This window comes from Phoxinus phoxinus (assembly GCF_949152265.1).
Source record: "Phoxinus phoxinus genome assembly, chromosome: 13".
Taxonomy (NCBI): Eukaryota; Metazoa; Chordata; class Actinopteri; order Cypriniformes; family Leuciscidae; genus Phoxinus; species Phoxinus phoxinus.
Window position 1 is genome coordinate 1,404,829 of NC_136888.1, and position 24,189 is coordinate 1,429,017.

Here is a 24,189-nt window from a genome sequence, read left to right on the forward strand (position 1 = left end):
AACCTTGACTGCTGGACGTCCGTGTCATAATTCCACCGCTTCTTATTAAGTGCAAAGTTTTTGTGTCCTTGTGTGACTAAAATGAGTTGTGTGTGTGTGTGTGTGTGTGTGTGTGTGTGTGTGTGTGTGTGTGTGTGTGTGTGTGTAAATCAGGGAGATGCTCTTCACAGAAAAGGCCAAACACGTTATTCAGAGCGTCAGAGCATCTGCCCTGCAGTCGATGCACCGTCAGCACATCTTGCTTTCAGACTGCTTTTTAAACGTGTGTCATTGTGAAGAATTAGTTTCAGTTTAATACTTTAATACACTCTTAGAAAAAAGGTTCAATGTGGTTCTATATAGCTCTCGTCTCATCTCAATTTTAAAGAACCGTTAATGGCAAAAAAGTGCTTAAAGTCCTTCTGTAGTCAATATTTTATCCCTATTTATAGCGAATTTTTAATCACCAAAATGACAAATTTAAAACTAACTTGAATGTAACTCAACACCCTTGCCTCATTTAGTATACGCGGTTCTATGAATATGCAAATGAGCCCCGCCTCCACTCACTCACTCATTTAGAGATCCACTGGTGGACGATCACACGTTGATCTGATTGGTCAAGGTAGTGTGTGACGTCAGAAACACCAGCGATTTCAAGCCGTGTTTTTGAGACTGTCTTTGGTTCACTGCAGTTTTAACCTCTTATCAAGCTTTTTAATAGACATGAAAATGCACACTCCGAACTTAAATGGTTGTAATTCAAGAATGCTTTGGAATATAGATGTAAGATTGGTCTTGTTTTTAGAAGACACTTGGCACTTTCACTTGATTTTTGTAGAAGTGAAATAAATTAAGAAAGTTAAACAGAAAAAAAGTTATAGAGGTTTGAGTTTATGAAAATGTGCAATGTTTAACATTTAATTATTCATATTTTATATAAAATATACATTTTCAAAACCTGGTGGACTCTAAAAATGGAAATAAATCAAAGCCAAAAATCTGAACAAGTGTGTGTTTCAAAGTTTAAGTTGATATTTTAAAAAATGAGCGTTCAGTGAGATTTAGTTTGGGCGCAGTACCACACTTCTCCACTAGTGGACATTACTGCCCATATAAGGGCTCCTCCATCTCCATATGTGGTTTCTGAACCATTATTTTTACAATTTTCATACAATTTATGAAGTAGACATCCTATTCAGAAGTAGTGTTGGAAGTTTGGCAGATTTAGAAATGAATTCAACCTCTAAGAAACACAAAAGATCACGTATGTGCATTATACTCACTTAAAAATGTTGGGTTAAAAATAACCCAACGAATAACCCAACTGTGGGTTAGTATAGCACCTTCCCAACTGTGGGTTATTTTAACCCAATGCATTGGGTTAAACACCAGTTGGGTTACAAATAACCCAACAGTTGAGTTAAATATTTATTTTTTATTTATGACCTTATTTTAATTAATAAAATCCATTGTTTTCAAATACAGATTGTTTATTTGTATAAAAAAATACATATGTTTCAACAAATATATTTATAAATGACACACTATATATATTGGGGAGTCTAGCATTTAATGTAAATATATTGTGTACATAAATTCAAAATACAAGTGTACATACAACACGCATAATAAATTAAAAACCTATGCAAATATGTACAAACACATTCAAAACATACATAATATATATATATATACAGCACAAGAACTATACATTAAATTCCTATACAAATATGGACAGAATACACAAATGAATAACATTAAATCCTAATCACAACTTTATTCTGTACACTGAATGCATAGATGTGTTGTTGTAAACATACCTTAAGTAATAAAACTACAAATACATATGTTGACTACAGGACCTAATGATGATGATGATCAAAGTTCTTAATGAGGCAGCAATGTGTTGAAGGAACTACTCTGAATATATTAAAGTTTGAATGCTACAAAAACAACCAAATGGGTGCAGAGGTCTTGAAATTGTTTATGTCATATATGTAAAACATTTTTGAAACGCATCCATTGGTTGAAATAAAGTCTTCTGCTCAACTGTCTGCTTCCACACTGAATATGATCAAAACTTGCGAGTTCTCTTTGTCCCCAAGCAGCACTCATGTGGATCCGGGCTTGTCTCACGGTTCAGAACTTCAGATAGGCACCATGTTAGTTCCAACCTTAAAAGAATAAATAAAGTTCAGTTGGGCATGCACTGTGACAACATCAACAGTGTTAAATTATGAAAAAGTTACATTAAAGCAGTGCTGTATTGAATTAAATTATGGTCACTCTAATTAGTCATTACACCTGGTGTTAAAGAGTTAGTTCACCCAAAATTTTTAATTCTGTCATTAATTACTCGCCCTCATATCGTTCCAAACCGTTCAAGACTTTTGTTCATCTTCGGAACATAAGAGCTTTTTGATGAGTCTGAGAGATTTTTGCAACTATCACTTTTAAGCCCCAGTAAGGTAGCGAAGACATCATTACAGTATACAAAATATTAAACTCAAACGCATGTTCACGAGAGCACCTCAACGCATACGTGTTGTGTTAATGCGAGAGCAGACGACAAGAGTGTGAACGCAGCGATTATGATTTTTTACACAAAGCACTCGCGTTGGTTGATAAAATTCTTTGTTCATTTTGACCGCACATGCGCAACATCCTTTAAGTTCTGTACTGGAAAGAGAAATGATTAGTTCATCTCTCGAGTCTTTGGGTCTGATCCGAGTCTTTCGTTCTTTTGTCATGTGACAGTGCTGGACACATAAATGAGTTAATAATTCCCAAACTTTCTTATAAACAAGCATTTACCAGTGGTCCGTTTTTTTACAGTATCATGCTGCGCTTTTGGTATCAAATTATAGCTTTTTAATTTTTTTTAAATTGATCATTTAAGAATTTCTGTTATGATGGTTCTTTTCATGTTAATGTGGTACTAAAGAGTTGGCAATGCCAAAATCCCTTTGCTAAAGATATATATATTATATAGTCTAATAACAACACAGTTACGTGACAAAACTGAACGACTCAAACCAGAGAGATGAACTAATCAACACTGTATCCGGTGCCGACTGCATAGCTTCAGTTTATGTGGCTGTCATGTGTTGAAATGATTTGAACCTGAAGTCGATAGACTCGAAACGTGAACTATTCAATTCTATATCCGGTACTACAGACTGCAAAAATCAGTTTATGAGGATTTCATGGGATGAATGAACGACTCAAATTGGGAGGTGAGGTAAACTAACAGACTGCATTGGCTGAAGACGCAGATAAATTAATCAATCATTTCTGTTTCTCATAATTTGGCCTCTTCCTAGCATTGCAATTTTTTTCTTATTCTTAATGTGATCAACATTGAATGTGTTTGGTGAATTTGGCTATTGACATGTAACATTTTAAATAGATTATAGACATAGTAAAATGATCAGAACTTCCCACTAGCTTTCGGCAGTCTGTAAAAATATACCTCAGATTTATCTAGTTGTACAAACAAATTGAAAAGCTCTTTACCATTTTATTGGTGTTTTTGCGGCAGTCATTCTGCCACTCAGTGGGTATAACCGCAGTCACTCGATGGTGACGTCACGCGCAAACCCGCTATACTGAATATATCATTAAACTTACCATTCCAAGAAAACGGTGAAGTCTGGGATGTTCTCGAATGATTTCTTCGATAGTTTTTGTTCCAGAGGATCAATTCCACGCACTGCAGTTTGTTGAGGTGGTGTGTGTCTCACGAACTCCTCGACTTGGCTGTGAGGACTTCTTGCTTTCTTTTGCCACTCAATCATTGTCAGTCATCAGCCAGCTCAGACTCTACAGAAATTAAAACATATTGTATTAAAATGAGGGAAGACAGTTGAAAAAACAAGCAAACATAAGTAATTAACTGTACCTGTATATGTAGTAGCCCCAGCACTGCACATTTGGTCTCTCTAATCATTATTCAACTTACCAGCTTGTTATATTAGAGGGACACCAAGACCGGTGCCAGATAAGGAAGACATCCAAAATGTGCACTACTGTACACTGTCCAGGACCAGAGTTGAGAACCATTGTCATCCAGCAGCGTAAAACTTCCATTTACTCCTTCCTGTGTTAGAATGAAGCAGAAAAAAATAAATATGTTCAGATAAGTAAACTAGTCTTTAAAAATAAGTTAATAAAAAACCTTTAATATATCACTTATTTTAATTGCTTACTCACCTTGAAAGGTTTCAATTAAATGGCAGAAGATCAACTGTTGTAGTCTGCTTCACAAATTAGCCCATTTGTCTAAAACAAAAGTATAACACATTTAGTAAAACACATTTAAATAAAAGGCAAAACTTCATAAGAAAAAAAAAACACTTATAATACTATAATTGGATGCTTCAGCTATCCAGTATTAATACTGTTACATGCACATGCATGCATATTAACATGCATTTTGAATATTTTTCTGCCAAAATACCATAGTTGCAGTTTGTGTTGTAAATCAAGGTAATAATCTGTGTATTGGAAAACAAACTTTTTTTAACTAATCATGCACTAATCGTTTATTTGTTGCACAATGTTTCTCATTATTTCAGCTTCAATGTTGTTGGGAATATCTGCACTTTTTCATCTTCCTCTCATCTCGGAGATTTGAGCGAATTCAAACGCTTCTCACAGCGCTGTTGTGGTGTCGCGTGACCGATGTCTGAGCTCGCGCCGCTGGGCCGAGGTGATGGTCCGCGCACTACGGTTCTAATGAGTATAGAGCTCTTTCGTTCCGCATTTAGTGACAATTGTAGTCACACCTATACAAAAAAGGACGCTACCAGTCTGGAGCACTGCTTCAGCTGTGACAGACCATCACTAAAGTCCCTTTAATAAGACCTTTGCTATCACGAATACAGTAAAACAGGCGTAATGCTAGCTAGTGATTTCAGACTAACTTAAACCTAACGTTACTTAGTTTATATTAGGTAACTTACTGGTAGTAACGTTACATCACTAACGTTTTCGCTAGTATAATGTTTTAATTAATTAACGTTACTTTATTACAGCTAGCGAGCTAACGGAGATAGCTAAGTTTATTTCCAACCGATCTCACTTTCCTGGGATCATTAAAACGGCCTAAAGGGAACTTCGTTTTTTAAAAATATAAAATTTAGTTTTAGAATAATTATATTCAAGTATCTCAGTACACAATACTTAATGTTATATATAAATAAAAACGATATGACTTACCGTTCATTATCAGGATGCAGCAGCAGCTTCTGTGTTGACTGTCTGACACTTGACCGTTAAAATTTGAACCGTCGCTATGGCTATTTAACCCAACAGTCGGGTTATTTCTAGAAATTACCCAACGATTTTAAAAATAACCCAATATTTTTGAAAAATAACCCAACATATTGACCCAATATGTGTAACCCAACGGTTGGGTTAAACAAATAACCCAACGTTTTTTTATAGCTCGCTGCCACATCACTAATGCTGAATCTATTATTGTTTTCTTTATATTTAAAACATTTTCAGACCTTTTTTTCTAAAATAATTGAATGGATGCTATCTTTAGAACTCTTGGCATGAAAACAAACTGAGGTTTCTACCATTCTTTCATGATTTTTCATGTTCATCACTATTCAAAGGTCTGAACTCGCCTTAGGAGTATGAACATATTCTTGTTGCGAATTGATCAATTACGGCTCCTCTGTAATGTATTTTAAAAATCAGTCACCAAATATGTAAACTAGAGATTGTAAGCTTTCAAATGATATATAGTTTATCAAGATTAGTTTAGGTTTAGTATAGGATATTACTGCTTTAAATATGTAATGGCTGATGCCAATATAAGGGAGAAAATACTCAGCAATGCTGTCGACTTATGAACTTACACATGGTGTGTGTTAAAGCAGATTAATAACACCACATAGACACATAAACTACATTAAAAGTCTAAAGGGTTATTTGGGGCCAAGCTTCTTCGTCTTCTTATTTGTGCTAATAACACTCTCAATATTAGCGCTAATATTATATTGAGAGTGTTACAAACTTTTGAACCGTAAGGGATGTGTTCATCCTCTGATTCCTTGGCTCAAGAAATAAATAATAATAACGTCCAAATGAATTTGAAGAAGAACATGGCAACATGGACGTGAGGCTATATCTCCACAACGGCTTGGTGTAATAATACCAAACTTGGTACATGTCATCACAAGCATGACCTGAGGCTACTTGCAGAGTTTCAGCACAGCGCCACCTACTGGTCGGGAGATATGGGAATGGCTATTTTTGCTGATAACTTCTGAAGGTTTTGCCCAAAATCTCCTTTGGTTCGGTGCAGCGACACCGAGACCAACAATCCCCGTTTTTTCCGCGTCGGCCATTTTGGGCGTCAGCCATTTTTGAATTTTGACGTAAAAATACTGTATTTTATGAATGCATGGATGCGCTCATATGTTATGAAACTTGGAAACAGGGAAACCATGCCCTGAAGGTACTCCAGAAGCCTGAGACAGAAATCATGATGAAAATAAAAAAATGCTAATAGCTATTTTAATGATCAGTTTGTCTTGATAGATTCCTTGAGTTAAACCGAGAACAATGATACTAATTATGCCATATTCGTTAAAAGTTATTAAAAGCTTTTTGATTGACCAAACAGTTCTCGAATAATACATCAACCAACGCTTCGCCATATTGCAACTAAACTTTGCATGTCACCTCACACTGACCACACAGCATCAACTTGGCAACACCGCCACCTATTGGGCGAAAGTGATAAGCTATTTAATAATATTACATGTGATTTTCAAAAGCTTTGAAATTTGTGTTTTTTATAGCTTTGATTTCTTTACTATTATTTGTATTATTATTATCATTTTGTACAGAAAAAGGATCTGATGTTCAAGTGTTTCTATTGCTAATTACATCAGTGAAGGATACAACAACTATGTGTAAATCATGAGGTGGTTCATTTACTTTTGAGTCAATTAATCTAAATGAGTGTTGATGAGAATATACAATCAGATGAAAAACAATTCAATAAAACAGAAATGAACATTAGTTTTTGGCTAAAAAAGAACAAAGAGAGAATAACGTTCCCCAAAATAAGCCGGACCCAAACATGGGAACGTTAAGACACGTTCTGTCTGAACAAACGATGAATGCTGTTCACTGGGTATTTCTGGACAAACCCAGTCTCGTGTTAATTGCGCTGGTTTCAGAATAAATAAATAAATAACCAGCGTACAGTAGCAGAGGGCAGGGAAGATGTCTCTTTCAATTGTGTGTATTCAGACAGAAGGCGTTGCCTTTGGCCGGCTCCGGGGCACGAGGTGAGGAAACACAACAACAACACACAGCAAACGCAGCATGAAAGGTGTGTGTGTGTGTGTGTGTGTGTGTGTGTGTGTGTGTGTGTGTGTGTGTGTGTGTGTGTGAGATTCTCCCTCCGAGGAAAACATCACCTGTGAGAACATCCAGACTCCACAGCATCACGGCCAACCACTAACACTGAGACTGTGTTCTCACGTACATGTACAGAAGGGCCAGTGCTATATTTGACCTCTGTGGTTTGATATTTATGTGCATTTGGATCATTTATTTATCTTTGGAATCTGTAAGTCTCGATGGTCACATCCCATTCCCAAACTGGTCAATCAATCTTTTATAATGCACACTTGAAACACCAGACTCTTCCCAATGCCTTATAGACAACTTATTTTATTCAGTTTTATTCACAAAAATTGTATCAATACAATACCGTCAATCCATAAATGGCCACCACACATACAGCCTATTATCTCAAAATAATAAAGAACAGAGCTCTAGTTTTTGATCGAAAATCATTAATAAAAAGGGTCATCATATGAATGAATAAAGTTATGATTGACTCTGTTGTTTTCTGTAAGCAGCAGCATCACAGTATTGGTAAATCTCTATGACATAAAAACTCTTTTAAAGAGTTTTTTAGAGTCTTCATAACAAAAATCTAAATTATGAGATAAAGTCCAAATTGACATACTAATAGTATGTCATATTTATGAGATTCAAAGAAGTCAAAATGACGAGATCACGTCGAATATGATGTTAAAAAAGAATAGTTATGAGAGAGCTAAAAGTCGAAATTACAAATTGTATGCCATAATTTCGAATTTAACTCATAATAATTACTTTAGTAGCCTATGTCATAGTTTCGACGTTGTCTCAAAATTACATTTTACGTGTCAAAATTGTTTTCTTATGTTGTTTCCATTCCATATAGCGGATATTTAAGCAGAATATGTTCTTTATGCAGATGTTATTTAGCAGAAAGGTTCGCTCGGCGGCGGTCACTCAGAGCATTTCGCTCAGGCAGATCCCCAGACAGCCTCCTCAGGGGTCCTTCAGGCACCCGGAAGAAGCGCCAGTGTTTACAGTCGAGCGGCAGAAACACGTGTGTGTGTGTGTGATGATCAACACATGTTGCAGTCACTGCTCTTGACTTTCGGTCTGTCTGCAGCGATAAACACATCATCTGTGAAATAAACATCATGAGAGTTGTTGCGTTGATCAGGTAACGTTAACACGACGCTGCGATTACAACGCGACGTGAATATGATGGTGTAAATCTGTGTGTGTGTGTTGCAGTGGCGGCAAAGACAGCTGTTATAACATGATGCAGTGTGTGTCTGCTGGTCACACTATAGTGGCCCTGGCCAACCTCAGGCCTCCTGCTCACGGTAAGATCTCAATAATGACTTTCCCCCATTCAAATCTCCACAGACACAGCAACATGTTAACTAATAAACAGTAACAGTTTTTACATTAGGATATAAGGATCATGTGACACTGAAGACTGGAGTAGTGATGCTGAAAATTCAGCTTTGATCACAGGAATAAATTACACTTTACTATATATTCAGATAGAAAACAGCTGATATACACTATAATAATATTTCACTGTTTTACTGTATTTGTAATTAAATAAACACAGTCTTGGTGAGCAGAAGAGACTCTTTCAGAAGCTTTAAAATCTTACCCACCTCAAATGTTGAATGTTCATGCATGTGTGTGTATATGTGTGTGTGTGTGTGGTCAGTAATGCCTGTGTTGTTGTCCAGCCGTGTCGGATGAGCTGGACAGCTACATGTACCAGACCGTGGGTCACCAGGCCGTGGATCTGCTGGCGGAGGCCATGGATCTGCCGCTGTACAGGCACACTATCCAGGGCTCGAGTCTGCAGACCGGCAGAGAGTACAGCCAGACCGAAGGAGACGAGGTGGAGGATCTCTATCAGCTGCTCAAACTCGTGCAGGTACACGTCCTCCGCTTCTGCAGGAGCGCTGCGAGCTGAACGAGTGCTAGTGTGGTTCCCGGACGCCGCCGCAACTCGTCCTGCACTACTATACAGCTTCACTACTGTACAGCTTCACTACTATACAGCTTCACTACTATACAGCTTCACTACTATACAGCTTCACTACTATACAGCTTCACTTCTATACAGCTTCACTACTATACAGCTTCACTACTATACAGCTTCTACTATACAGCTTCACTACTATACAGCTTCACTTCTATACAGCTTCACTTCTATACAGCTTCACTTCTATACAGCTTCACTTCTATACAGCTTCACTACTATACAGCTTCACTACTATACAGCTTCTACTATACAGCTTCACTACTATACAGCTTCACTACTATACAGCTTCACTACTATACAGCTTCACTACTATACAGCTTCACTTCTATACAGCTTCACTTCTATACAGCTTCACTACTATACAGCTTCACTACTATACAGCTTCTACTATACAGCTTCACTACTATACAGCTTCACTTCTATACAGCTTCACTTCTATACAGCTTCACTACTATACAGCTTCACTACTATACAGCTTCACTTCTATACAGCTTCACTACTATACAGCTTCACTACTATACAGCTTCTACTATACAGCTTCACTACTATACAGCTTCACTACTATACAGCTTCACTACTATACAGCTTCACTACTATACAGCTTCTACTATACAGCTTCTACTATACAGCTTCTACTATACAGCTTCTACTATACAGCTTCTACTATACAGCTTCACTACTATACAGCTTCACTACTATACAGCTTCACTACTATACAGCTTCACTACTATACAGCTTCTACTATACAGCTTCACTACTATACAGCTTCACTACTATACAGCTTCACTACTATACAGCTTCTACTATACAGCTTCACTACTATACAGCTTCACTTCTATACAGCTTCACTACTATACAGCTTCACTTCTATACAGCTTCACTTCTATACAGCTTCACTACTATACAGCTTCACTTCTATACAGCTTCACTACTATACAGCTTCACTTCTATACAGCTTCACTTCTATACAGCTTCACTACTATACAGCTTCTACTATACAGCTTCACTACTATACAGCTTCACTACTATACAGCTTCTACTATACAGCTTCTACTATACAGCTTCTACTATACAGCTTCTACTATACAGCTTCTACTATACAGCTTCTACTATACAGCTTCACTTCTATACAGCTTCACTTCTATACAGCTTCACTACTATACAGCTTCACTACTATACAGCTTCACTACTATACAGCTTCTACTATACAGCTTCACTACTACTATACAGCTTCACTACTATACAGCTTCACTTCTATACAGCTTCACTACTATACAGCTTCACTACTATACAGCTTCACTACTATACAGCTTCACTACTATACAGCTTCACTACTATACAGCTTCACTACTATACAGCTTCACTTCTATACAGCTTCACTTCTATACAGCTTCACTACTATACAGCTTCACTACTATACAGCTTCTACTATACAGCTTCACTACTATACAGCTTCACTTCTATACAGCTTCACTTCTATACAGCTTCACTACTATACAGCTTCACTACTATACAGCTTCACTTCTATACAGCTTCACTACTATACAGCTTCACTACTATACAGCTTCTACTATACAGCTTCACTACTATACAGCTTCACTACTATACAGCTTCACTACTATACAGCTTCACTACTATACAGCTTCTACTATACAGCTTCTACTATACAGCTTCTACTATACAGCTTCTACTATACAGCTTCTACTATACAGCTTCACTACTATACAGCTTCACTACTATACAGCTTCACTACTATACAGCTTCACTACTATACAGCTTCTACTATACAGCTTCACTACTATACAGCTTCACTACTATACAGCTTCACTACTATACAGCTTCTACTATACAGCTTCACTACTATACAGCTTCACTTCTATACAGCTTCACTACTATACAGCTTCACTTCTATACAGCTTCACTTCTATACAGCTTCACTACTATACAGCTTCACTTCTATACAGCTTCACTACTATACAGCTTCACTTCTATACAGCTTCACTTCTATACAGCTTCACTACTATACAGCTTCTACTATACAGCTTCACTACTATACAGCTTCACTACTATACAGCTTCTACTATACAGCTTCTACTATACAGCTTCTACTATACAGCTTCTACTATACAGCTTCTACTATACAGCTTCTACTATACAGCTTCACTTCTATACAGCTTCACTTCTATACATCTTCACTACTATACAGCTTCTACTATACAGCTTCACTACTATACAGCTTCACTACTATACAGCTTCACTACTATACAGCTTCACTACTATACAGCTTCTACTATACAGCTTCACTACTATACAGCTTCACTACTATACAGCTTCTACTATACAGCTTCACTACTATACAGCTTCACTACTACTATACAGCTTCTACTATACAGCTTCACTACTACTATACAGCTTCACTACTACTATACAGCTTCTACTATACAGCTTCACTACTACTATACAGCTTCTACTATACAGCTTCACTACTACTATACAGCTTCACTACTATACAGCTTCACTACTATACAGCTTCACTACTACTATACAGCTTCACTACTACTATACAGCTTCACTACTATACAGCTTCTACTATACAGCTTCTACTATACAGCTTCACTACTATACAGCTTCTACTATACAGCTTCACTACTATACAGCTTCACTACTACTATACAGCTTCACTACTACTATACAGCTTCACTACTATACAGCTTCACTACTACTATACAGCTTCACTACTATACAGCTTCACTACTACTATACAGCTTCACTACTACTATACAGCTTCACTACTATACAGCTTCACTACTATACAGCTTCTACTATACAGCTTCACTACTATACAGCTTCTACTATACAGCTTCACTACTATACAGCTTCACTACTACTATACAGCTTCACTACTATACAGCTTCACTACTACTATACAGCTTCACTACTATACAGCTTCACTACTACTATACAGCTTCACTACTACTATACAGCTTCACTACTATACAGCTTCACTACTATACAGCTTCACTACTATACAGCTTCTACTATACAGCTTCACTACTACTATACAGCTTCACTACTACTATACAGCTTCACTACTATACAGCTTCACTACTATACAGCTTCACTACTATACAGCTTCTACTATACAGCTTCACTACTATACAGCTTCACTACTATACAGCTTCACTATACAGCTTCACTACTATACAGCTTCACTACTATACAGCTTCTACTATACAGCTTCACTACTATACAGCTTCACTACTACTATACAGCTTCACTACTACTATACAGCTTCACTACTATACAGCTTCACTACTATACAGCTTCACTACTATACAGCTTCTACTATACAGCTTCACTACTATACAGCTTCACTACTACTATACAGCTTCACTACTATACAGCTTCACTACTATACAGCTTCACTACTATACAGCTTCTACTATACAGCTTCACTACTATACAGCTTCACTACTATACAGCTTCTACTATACAGCTTCACTACTATACAGCTTCACTACTATACAGCTTCACTACTATACAGCTTCTACTATACAGCTTCTACTATACAGCTTCACTACTACTATACAGCTTCACTACTATACAGCTTCTACTATACAGCTTCACTACTATACAGCTTCACTACTATACAGCTTCTACTATACAGCTTCACTACTATACAGCTTCTACTATACAGCTTCACTACTATACAGCTTCTACTATACAGCTTCACTACTATACAGCTTCACTACTACTATACAGCTTCACTACTATACAGCTTCACTACTACTATACAGCTTCACTACTATACAGCTTCACTACTACTATACAGCTTCACTACTACTATACAGCTTCACTACTATACAGCTTCACTACTATACAGCTTCTACTATACAGCTTCACTACTATACAGCTTCTACTATACAGCTTCACTACTATACAGCTTCACTACTACTATACAGCTTCACTACTATACAGCTTCACTACTACTATACAGCTTCACTACTATACAGCTTCACTACTACTATACAGCTTCACTACTATACAGCTTCACTACTACTATACAGCTTCACTACTATACAGCTTCACTACTATACAGCTTCTACTATACAGCTTCACTACTATACAGCTTCACTACTACTATACAGCTTCACTACTACTATACAGCTTCACTACTATACAGCTTCACTACTATACAGCTTCACTACTATACAGCTTCACTACTACTATACAGCTTCACTACTATACAGCTTCACTACTATACAGCTTCACTACTATACAGCTTCTACTATACAGCTTCACTACTATACAGCTTCACTACTATACAGCTTCACTACTATACAGCTTCACTACTATACAGCTTCACTACTATACAGCTTCATTACTACTATACAGCTTCATTACTACTATACAGCTTCATTACTACTATACAGCTTCACTACTACTATACAGCTTCACTACTACTATACAGCTTCACTAATATACAGCTTCACTACTATACAGCTTCACTACTATACAGCTTCACTACTATACAGCTTCACTACTACTATACAGCTTCACTACTATACAGCTTCACTACTATACAGCTTCACTACTATACAGCTTCACTACTATAGTGCGATGCATCGCTGGAGAAATCAACTATAGTCACGACTGTTTCCGAAACGGTATTGTTGCAAATTGGTCGTTCAACCGCGTTGGTTAATGATGTTCTTTTAATGAATCTGTTTGAGATTGAGTTAACGCTGGATGTTTTGCTATAAATTACGCACGTTATCTGAGGAATATTCCAAATTCTTCTCAGTTATTTTGCTTTATTTCCAGATTCACTCATAGACTCGTTCTTACACACTAGAGCTCGATCACACACACACACACACACTCTTCAAAACTACACTTTACATCTCTAGACAAACTAAAGATGTAAAGGACATTAGTGTGTGTTGTGAATAAAGACACAGATTGCACTGAATGTCAGCTTTGCTTATTCTGCTCAAGATCAGGATTTATTGAGTCACATGTCATGAACACTAGAGACTCTTCTAACCACAGGAGATCTGTCGCTCACACACACACACACACACACACACACACACACACACACACACACACACCTCTGCGATGCGGATCGCCAGTGTTCGTCAGAACTATAGTTTCGGGAAACACGACTCGCTGAACTGATGATAACGACAGAACTAACGATGCTTTCGGGAAACACAGTCCTGGTCAGACGTGTAAAGAGCAGAGGAAGCCTAAAGCTACACCCAACCAAACAAAGCGACTAGTTGTTCATTTAAGCCACTAGTCAGCTAGTCACACGTTTATGATATTAATTATATATACTGGGGTGGGGCACTGGGGAATGGGCTGAGTTGCAGCGCTGAGAAAAGAGGAACATTGCTACATTACAGAGAAATACTAATGAGCATTACAAATATAAACTAGCGCTCAAGCGCACATGTAAAGCTTGCTGAAGCGCACCGGCACAAATAATGATTATGAATGTGTCCCTTTAAATGCAAATGAGCTGCTGCTCCCGGCACAGGGGGCGGAGCTACAAGAGCTTGTGTCCTTTTATATCTCTCACACACACACACACACACACACACGCACAAAAAATATCAAAATATATTTTAGCCTTTTATGTTAAACCGGAGTCAGAAAGATGGAGAGACTCGAGAAGAAGTGACAACATGTAGAAGAACAGGACATTTCTGAATGGTTAGTTGATGAGTTTATGAAGCTTATGTGTAGTTATCTTCTAGTCATTGATTAGCATATTCTATCTTGATAATCTATAAATCGTGTTCTGGGGGCGGGGTTTATGTAAATTCTAGGGGTTGGTGATGTCACTAACCCGGGAGAAAGCTTGTGTAGTTCCTACCAGCCGTTTGTTGTAGTTCTTAAAAAGCGATTTCTTTAAAAGCAAATATCTCCCTTTGCTCTGAACTTTGAGTGCTGTAACTTTGCAGATGTTGTTTATGATCAAACACAACATTACACACTAACTACAGTTTGAAAACTGAAATCATAATCAACCAGCCCTTTAAAACATGTCATGTAAAGCTCGGTACTCATTTTGGGCTGTATTATGAGAGTCAATTAATCTGTCCTTGATTAATCGGATGGAAAATCAAAACATTTCTACATTTTAAACCACAGAACTTCTGATTGCTTGCCATTGTGGAGCAGAAGTTATAATATAGTTGGCAGTAGAGCTGCACGATTAATCGTTAAAAGATTGTGTTTTCCACAACACAGTATCATCATTTCTGTTACAATGATTCAGATTATCACAGAAGAACTGGGATAAAAGTTTATAGTTCAGATATAAACACTGATGTCTACAGTAGCGATCGAAATAGAGTAAAACACCTTTTAAAAGTAACTTGACACTTCAAATAATGAAACACCAGTAGGTGGCGACAAGTGACTTAAAACATTTATTTGTCATTCAAGCATTCATGTAAGAGATTCGTTCAGAAACGCTGATTCATCCAGTAATGAAACAAGTGAAGTCTTTATGAGTGAGTCAATTAATCATTCATGTAAGAGATTTGTTCAGAAACGCTGATTCATCCAGTAATGAAACAAGTGAAGTCTTTATGAGTGAGTCAATGAATCATTAATTTAAGCGATTCGTTCAGAAACGCTGATTCATCCAGTAATGAAACAAGTGAAGTCTTTATGAGTGAGTCAATGAATCATTAATTTAAGCGATTCGTTCAGAAACGCTGATTCATCCAGTAATGAAACAAGTATTTATGAGTGAGTCATTGATGCATTAAGTCATTGAATCATTCATTTAACCGTATCATTTAATTCAATTACCGAAGTAATTCATTCCATTTAATTACACATTTTAAATAGACTGCAGCAATGAACATTTAGTCAGAACTGTTTTGTTTAGTTGTCTCTTCAGAATCGTGGTAGAATCGAGATCTCTGTTTGAAACAAAACAAATGGTGATTGTCAATGTATGCAGAATCATCTCTGCGGTCGGCGATGACCCCGAGGTCAGCCCAGTGTCCGAGGTCAGCCCAGTGTCCGAGGTCAGCCCAGTGTCCGAGGTCAGCCCAGTGTCCGAGGTCAGCCCAGTGTCCGAGGTCAGCCCAGTGTCCGAGGTCAGCCATTCCTGTGCCGTTTGGTTTGAAGGAAGACAGTGTTTGCTGGACCGCTAGCCATAGTTATAGTGTTGTAAGATGTGAGCGTTCAGCTGAAGGAGGTTTTGCTGCACATTTGATGTCCAGATAATAGATAGTGTTGTGATTGATGAACTGTCAGCTGATGTGATGTTTGCTCGCATCACTTCCTGAATCTGAGGAGAAAAGAGAGCGGTTTCAGACTCCCACACGCGTCCCCTTACTTCCACACGAGACTGGCATCACATTTTAAGGGCTTGTTGTTTCGGGCTGGAGGAGGGTGTGTGTGTGTGTGTGTGTGTGTGTGTGTGTGTGTGTGGATCTGAACCTGCGCTGGGAATCACTGGGAATTTAAGCAAAACCACACATGAGCGTGAGTGCAGTTTCCCCAATACCAGCACTATTGCAAATGTGATATTCATTTGATAAAACATTTCAATAAACGATAAGTTAATTAGGGCTGCATACCGATTAATCGCAACTAATCGTTTGCAAAATAAAAGTTTTTGTTTACATCATATATGTGTGTGTACTGTGTAAAACAGGGAACTACACTGCGACCTTTTGAAATGCCATTGCGACCCTAATTTTTAATGGGTCGCAAATGTATCACTGATTATTTTTGTTCCTACCTTATGTTTTAGGCAATATGCTATGATTTACTATGAGCATTTATTAAAACAGAAATGTGTATTTTAAGAATACGTTTTATAACGTGCTCTGAGCATTCAACACAAAGTTGGCTTCAGCCCCGCGACTTATAAAGTAATCGGGTTGATGTGCGCGTTTATATGTCACACGTTTCCCGCATAACCATTCTCCTCTATTGGTTCTTTATTTGTTTTAAACAGCAGACGTAATATTAATCCGTCTCTGGTCATGATTTGGAGACATTGAGCATTGAACCGTTTTGCCGTGCTGCTTATATTTATCACGCAGTAAAAATGCCCCTCCCCGTGGCCAAAACCAGTCGTCTGTGGATGAGAATCCAAAACAATTAGTGGGACGTTGTCCTGCTTCACTTCACAGGCGCTGAGTGAAATGAGAATTTTAGAATGACGGGACACTCATTTATATGACACTTTATTCAACAGGAAGAACAGCTCGTTCCGCGCGTCAGACGTCAATGTACATGCGCAGTCCTTTCAGTTTCGGTTTTCAATCCGATCAAGTGTTGACGTGTTCTCTCGATCGCATTACAAAAGGAATAAAACACCCCTTTCAATCCGATCGAAATTGCATTCGGATCGAGCTCAATCCGATCGATTAAGGTGTTTACATGAAGATCTTTTTAGTCCGATTGAGCCGTCAATCCGATTATAAGTGTCCATGTAAATTGAAGCTTCACAATGACAGTATGAAGCACGCGGTGTATAGACAGGTACATATCCCGTGACGCAGCAGCACTCCCTACTGCATTACGGCGTCAAGCAAACCGAGCAAGTGAGGAATCTGAATTGATAATTAGGCTAAGTTCAATGTAGCTTATAATATAGCCTTATTTGTGGCTTATTATATTTCACTTAATTGTGAAGTAGACATGCATTTTTTGTATTATCTTTAATACTGAATAGTCAATAGCTGCTGAAAATCTATTATTATTTTATGGATTATATTTATTTTATTTTAAGAGTTCAGGAGTCTGCCCATCTGTGGCAACCATAGCATGTTGAAATCCAAAATAAATTAATTTAGCACATTATTGTGTACTGTATTTTCTATTGCAGTAAATCTATCCCAACCAATGTTAAAGAAAACAAGGCGGCATGTGGTTTAAAAGATGGAAAGTAAAATAAAAAGCACATCTGTATGCAATACAGTTCCATTATTGTTCATTATTACCCAGAGCGGCTTACTATAAATAATTTGTGCGACCAAATCATGTTTTGCGCCAGTAACTGAAAAAGTTAGTAGCGCAAGTGCCACCAGTGGAAAAGGTTAGTGTAGTTCCCTGTAAAATAATTATGTATTTATAAATACACACACATGCATGTATATATTTAAAAAATATTTACATGTTTATATACATTTTTATATTTAAATATAATTTATATTATATATAATTATAAATACTTAATATACAGTGCTATGCATAAGTTTAGACACCCATGCTAAAGTTGACTAAAAAGAGGAATAGAAAATCATCTTTTGGAAATTGAACTTAATGCCTTAATTTAAAAAAATAGGAAAAATCCAACCTTTAAGGACACCAATTTTCTTTGTGAATGAATAATGTATCGTAAATAAATAAATGTTCTTCCTAAAAATACAGTGTGCATAAGTTTGGACACCCCTATGTTAAATCCCCATAGAGGCAGGCAGATTTTTATTTTTAAAGGCCAGTTACTTCATGGATCCAGGATACTCTGCATCCTGATAAAGTTCCCTTGGCCTCTGGAATTAAAATATCCCCACATCATCACACACCCTTCACCATACCTGGAGATTGGCATGGAGTACTTTCCATAAGATCATCTCTCAATGCAAATCAAACCAGCTGTTAGGCGAACTGAAATAAAACCATGCCAATCTCCAGGTATGGTGAAGGATATGTGATGATGTGTGGATATTTTAATTCCAGAGGCCAAGGGAACTTTATCAGGGGGCTGTTCCATAAAACAAGATTAGAATACAAGCCAGACTTATTTTGGTTAGTCAGACTTATTGTCGGTTGATTCTGTTTCATAAAGCAAACTTAAAATAGTTCAAACTCAGTTACCCTGGCAACTTATGCTGGGAAACTAGCCTGGTCCAGGGCAGGCTAACTGTCAGGCTAAGCCTCAGTTGTTGCACAGATCCTCTAACACTGACCAATAGGAACACAATTACTGACAATCTCTCATACCATTATTTGACTTTATTAACCACTATAAGTCCAAAAATAAATATACAGTAAAGAAAATCAACTTAAATAAGGCAATGATAAATTAGACAATATAGACCTACAAACATGTCGGGGTTTATATACATATATAAATATATATAGGCTATATACATATATATCCTACAGGTTTTCTTTTCTTAATGGCTGAATGTTTTGTGATTTTATTAGATAGTTTAAAAAATGTATTAAATAAATAATTACAAAAGCACAGTATACATTTAAACTGGTAAGATGAATCTGAGCTTAGTATTGCAATATTACCCTACACTTGATTTACCCCATTACAATAGTCCCTTTACAGTTATTTATATCATAAAAATACACTAAATTGTAGGTTTAAAATTCTAAATAAGGCACATCTAATGTCCAACAACCAATATTTTAGCATTTATATTTTATGTACTTTATTATGTCTTTCAATTCAAATACATTTCACAATTATACAAATGGACAGTTCCTTTAAAGACATAATATTTCCCCTCCAATACATCTTATTTTTCCTTCTACTTTTTTCTTTTGTGATAATACTCACTAACACATAACAACAATTAGAACAACAACCATTAAGTACATAGTTAGACACTTTTACATAAGAAAAAAATGGAAAAAATCAAACATTCACATATTTATATCAAACTCTTATAATGACACATAATTCATAATAAGTTATTAAATTAATATTATTTAAATATCAAATATTAAATCAGTAAATAAATAAAATAACAAATAACTAGAATTAAGGGAGGGAAGGCTATTTAGTTATAGGTTAATATGTACTCCTTTATTTTATGGAATATTCTTTGATTTTAGAGTTGCACATATCTTTTCAAAATGTATACTTTTGCTCTTAATTTCATGTTATCCTCTCCATAATGCACTGTATAAACTAAATCTAACCAAACCTTCTTGCTTTCTCCAAAAAAAAAGAAGATTGCTTTAAAAGCTGTAATTCCTAGCATTCTAATTAAATAAGTATAAGTCATCTTTTTTAAGTAGCTTAGGTCCTAAACCCAAAACTATATTTTGTATCTTTATTATATTTGGTTTCTTAAAAAAAATTATTCCCTGAATTAGGCCTACTTCTGTTCAATTGTTTTATTATAAGTATAAAATTAGTGTAATGAGATATAAGTTCACTGCAACTGATCCAACATCCTAAAGATAAATTATTATAATCAGAAGATATTATCATAAAATATCGCATAGCCTATTAATTTTCAAAGCAAAATGTATATTAGTCAGAATTATTGCGCTCCTATTTGGCGCGCATGCGTGCAGCAGCGCTCGTTCAATGTGAAGTTTACAGCAAAATTGAACTATTTGCACGACTTTCTAAGATTTTCAGATGGAGAATATTCCTGTGAAATGTAAGTTTTGCAAACACTATGTCTCAAACGCATAAAACAGCACAAAATATATGCAGTTTGATGGTGGATCGATTTGATCTATGATCGACCTCCAGGGCTGCTTAAGAGACGCGTGCACACGCAGTTATCTAGACTAGATAAACCTGGATCAAATTAGTGGGATTGCGTGAACTTGAATTACCTTTTATGAAACCGCTTTAGCCCCAACTTATTTGTTAGGTTTATTCAAGTCGGGTTTTGGAGTTTAATCCCCGCTTTTCTTAGCATCTTTTTTGGAACAGCCCCCAGGATGCAGAGTATCCTGGATCCATGAAGTAACTGGCCTTTAAAAATAAAAATCTGCCTGTCTCTATGGGAATTTAACATAGGGGTGTCCAAACTTATGCACCCTGTATTTTAAGGAAGAACATTTATTTATTTACGATACATTATTCATTCACAAAGAAAATTGGTGTCCTTAAAGGTTGGATTTTTCCTATTTTTTTAAATTAAGGCATTAAGTTCAATTTCCAAAAGATGATTTTCTATTCCTCTTTTTAGTCAACTTTAGCATGGGTGTCTAAACTTATGCATAGCACTGTATAAATAGATTTTTTTCTTAAAATTATACATGCATGTTTGTGTATTTATATATACATAATTATTATACACAGTACACACACATATATGATGTAAACAAAAACTTTTATTCTGCAAACGATTAGTTGCGATTAATCGGTATGCAGCCCTAAAGTTCATATAAGGTGACTTGCATATTAGACTCAGAATATTGTTTTTGCTCTATTATTCCAGCAAATATTTCCACAGTTGAGCCAGTGTGTGTTTCCGAGCATCGCCGCGATGTGTCGTTAGTGAACGTATCCTCGTTTTTGAAAGATTCGGTACAACAAGTGATTCACCGACTCCAGACCGGTGCGGTGTCCTGCAGGATCCAGACGATTCACTGAATCACTTCACTGAATCACTTCACTGAATCACTTCACTGAATCACTTCACTGAATCACTTCACTGAATCACTTCACTGAATCACTTCACTGAATCACTTCACTGAATCACTTCACTGAATCTTTTCCTTTTTTACAAATTCCATTTTTCCCCAAAATGTTTTTTTTTTTTTTTGTCTTTTTGATTTTCTGGATTCCATTTTAATGGTTTAATTTTAATAAAATATAATAAAATGTAATAATGTCAATCGTTAAACTTTAACAAGTCTTTTATATATATATATTATATATATACCGATATATATATATATATATATATATATTTTTTTTTTTTTTTTACAATAATGGCCCTATTGCAGAAATTCTGTGTTTTTTCTGATTGATTTAATACAAATTTATTATCAAAAATGGTGGTAATCAAACTAAGGCATAAACCAATAATAAACTGTATTTTTATAGTTAATATTTCTTTGAGAGGCACATTCTACTGTACAATAGTCATATACTTCTGTCATAATTTCTTCAAGTTAGACAAACTTGTATTTTACGCTCACGGGGCCCTAAATTAAAAGTTAGCTACTCTGTGGAGTTTAGTTGTGAACACACACGTTTACATTCATTATAACAAGTATGTAGTATGTATTTCCTTCCCCATTAATTGTAAATGAATATCGTGATAAATATTGATATCGTATGCTATGGAATAAAATATGGTGATAATATTTGAGGCTTATTTGAGAATATTTGAGATTTAATATTCACAGCACACACACTCCTGCATATCTCCGCTTGAGTGAGTGTGTAGCCCCACGTCTGCTTTAATACAACATTGACCAAATCCCATAACGTTCCACGATGTCACACAGTAAATTCTATATTCATGATTCTGCGGGTTGTGTGTGTGAAAACATGTTGACTCTTCATGGTGTGTGTGTGTTGGTTTATGAGGACACAAAGTGTATAATGACATGGGTATGACAACTAGGGGTGTGTGATATATACAGTACAAAATACAATATCTTGATATTTCCTGGGATTTTCTCTATAACGATAATTTGGCTTTGGGCTGCCGTGGACAGAGACTCCTAAAGTTATTTATATTATTCTTCATATTCTGTGAGCTGGTCAGTTCACGGCACTGACAGAAATCATCTTTTCCAATACGTTTAAATAGATTTTTACCTCTATAAATTTTTTTTTTTTTAAACTTAATTAAATCTATGTATGTTCTTTTGTGTAAGATGAGATATTGAGATACCGTTCAAAAACGTTGTTGTCTGTAAGATAAAAAAAAATGCTTTTATTCATCAAGGACACATTAAATTGATCAAAAGTGACAGTAAAGACATTTATAATGTTACAAAATATCATATTTCAGATAAATGCTGTTCTTTTGAACTTTTTATTCATCAAAGAATCCTGAACAATAAAATGTATGATGGTTTCCACAAAAATATGAACCGTTTTTATCATTGATAATAATAATAAATGTGTCTTGAGCATCAGATCATCATATTACACTGATTTCTGGAGGATCATGTGACACTGAAGACTGGAGTAATGATGCTGAACATTCAGCTTTGATCACAGGAATAAATTACACTTTACTATAATATTTTCACATTATAATAATATTTCTTTGTTTTTACTGTATTTTTGATCCGATTAATGCAGAGCAGAAGAGACTCAAACGATCTCAGCAAACACAGAATTATGCTGATGATCTTTGGACATTTATCATTATAAAACAGTATTAATATTTACAATTTTACATCATTCATCACACTTGTTTTTTATTGTCACATGATCAACATTATTCCACACATGCTGTCGACACACATATCCTCCTGCGTGATCACAACTAGACACATACAGAAGTTTCTTTGTACGTCCAAATGATTTCAGGATATCAAACAGCTTTGATTCGAGGCGTGTGTGTGTGTGTGTGTGTGTGTGTGTGTGTGTGTGTGTGTGAGACCGGTGTGATGATGAGCTGTTAAACGTGAGGTGCGCAGGAGTGTGTGTTCGGTCTGAGAAGTGTGTGTTTTGAAAGATTCATCCAGCACTTTGACTTAATTAGATGTTATCTTTTGAGCAAATGACACTTGAACATAAAGGAATGGCTGTGTTTTAGGTGTGCCGTTCAGTGTGTGTGTGTGTGTGTGTGTGTGATGGTGCGATAGTGCCATCTATAGTTGAACACGTGAAGTTTCTCCTGAACGAGGCCCTTCAGAAAGCAAAAGAACGAGGTTTTCTTCTGCATTATTGCCAGCAGAAAGCCGTGTGTCTCTTCACACAGTGATGATATGTAATCTGTAATTGTCCTTCATGTGTGTCACGAGACTGAGTTATATAGTCAGAATCAGACTCGGTGTGTGTGTGTCTCCTTCACATTACACTCGTGTGTGTTTTCAGCACATGGTTTCAAAGCAGCGTCACATAAAATCATAATGATAATACGTTTTATAATATAATATTTTCATGG

General features: G+C 36.2%; 1 protein-coding gene and 1 long non-coding RNA gene across 2 annotated transcripts in view; one reads left to right on the forward strand and one right to left on the reverse strand.

Annotated features, from left to right (window-relative positions):
* Positions 1-1,458: 1,458 nt before the first annotated feature.
* On the reverse strand, positions 1,459-5,413 carry LOC307009605. The gene is made up of 5 exons (XR_013800070.1): positions 5,203-5,413; positions 4,195-4,263; positions 3,944-4,081; positions 3,613-3,804; positions 1,459-2,156 (listed from the first exon to the last, which is right to left on the reverse strand). It is a non-coding gene; the product is annotated as an uncharacterized lncRNA (long non-coding RNA).
* A 2,876-nt stretch (positions 5,414-8,289) lies between these two features.
* The window catches only part of dph6 (diphthamine biosynthesis 6), a 130,728-nt gene continuing 114,828 nt past the window's right edge, over positions 8,290-24,189 (forward strand). Inside the window, exons 1-3 of the mRNA XM_079633030.1 lie at positions 8,290-8,515; positions 8,590-8,681; positions 9,063-9,256. Of these exons, the coding sequence (XP_079489156.1) occupies positions 8,493-8,515; positions 8,590-8,681; positions 9,063-9,256 (309 nt within the window). The 5' untranslated portion in view covers positions 8,290-8,492. The remainder of the gene's footprint in view (positions 8,516-8,589; positions 8,682-9,062; positions 9,257-24,189) is intronic.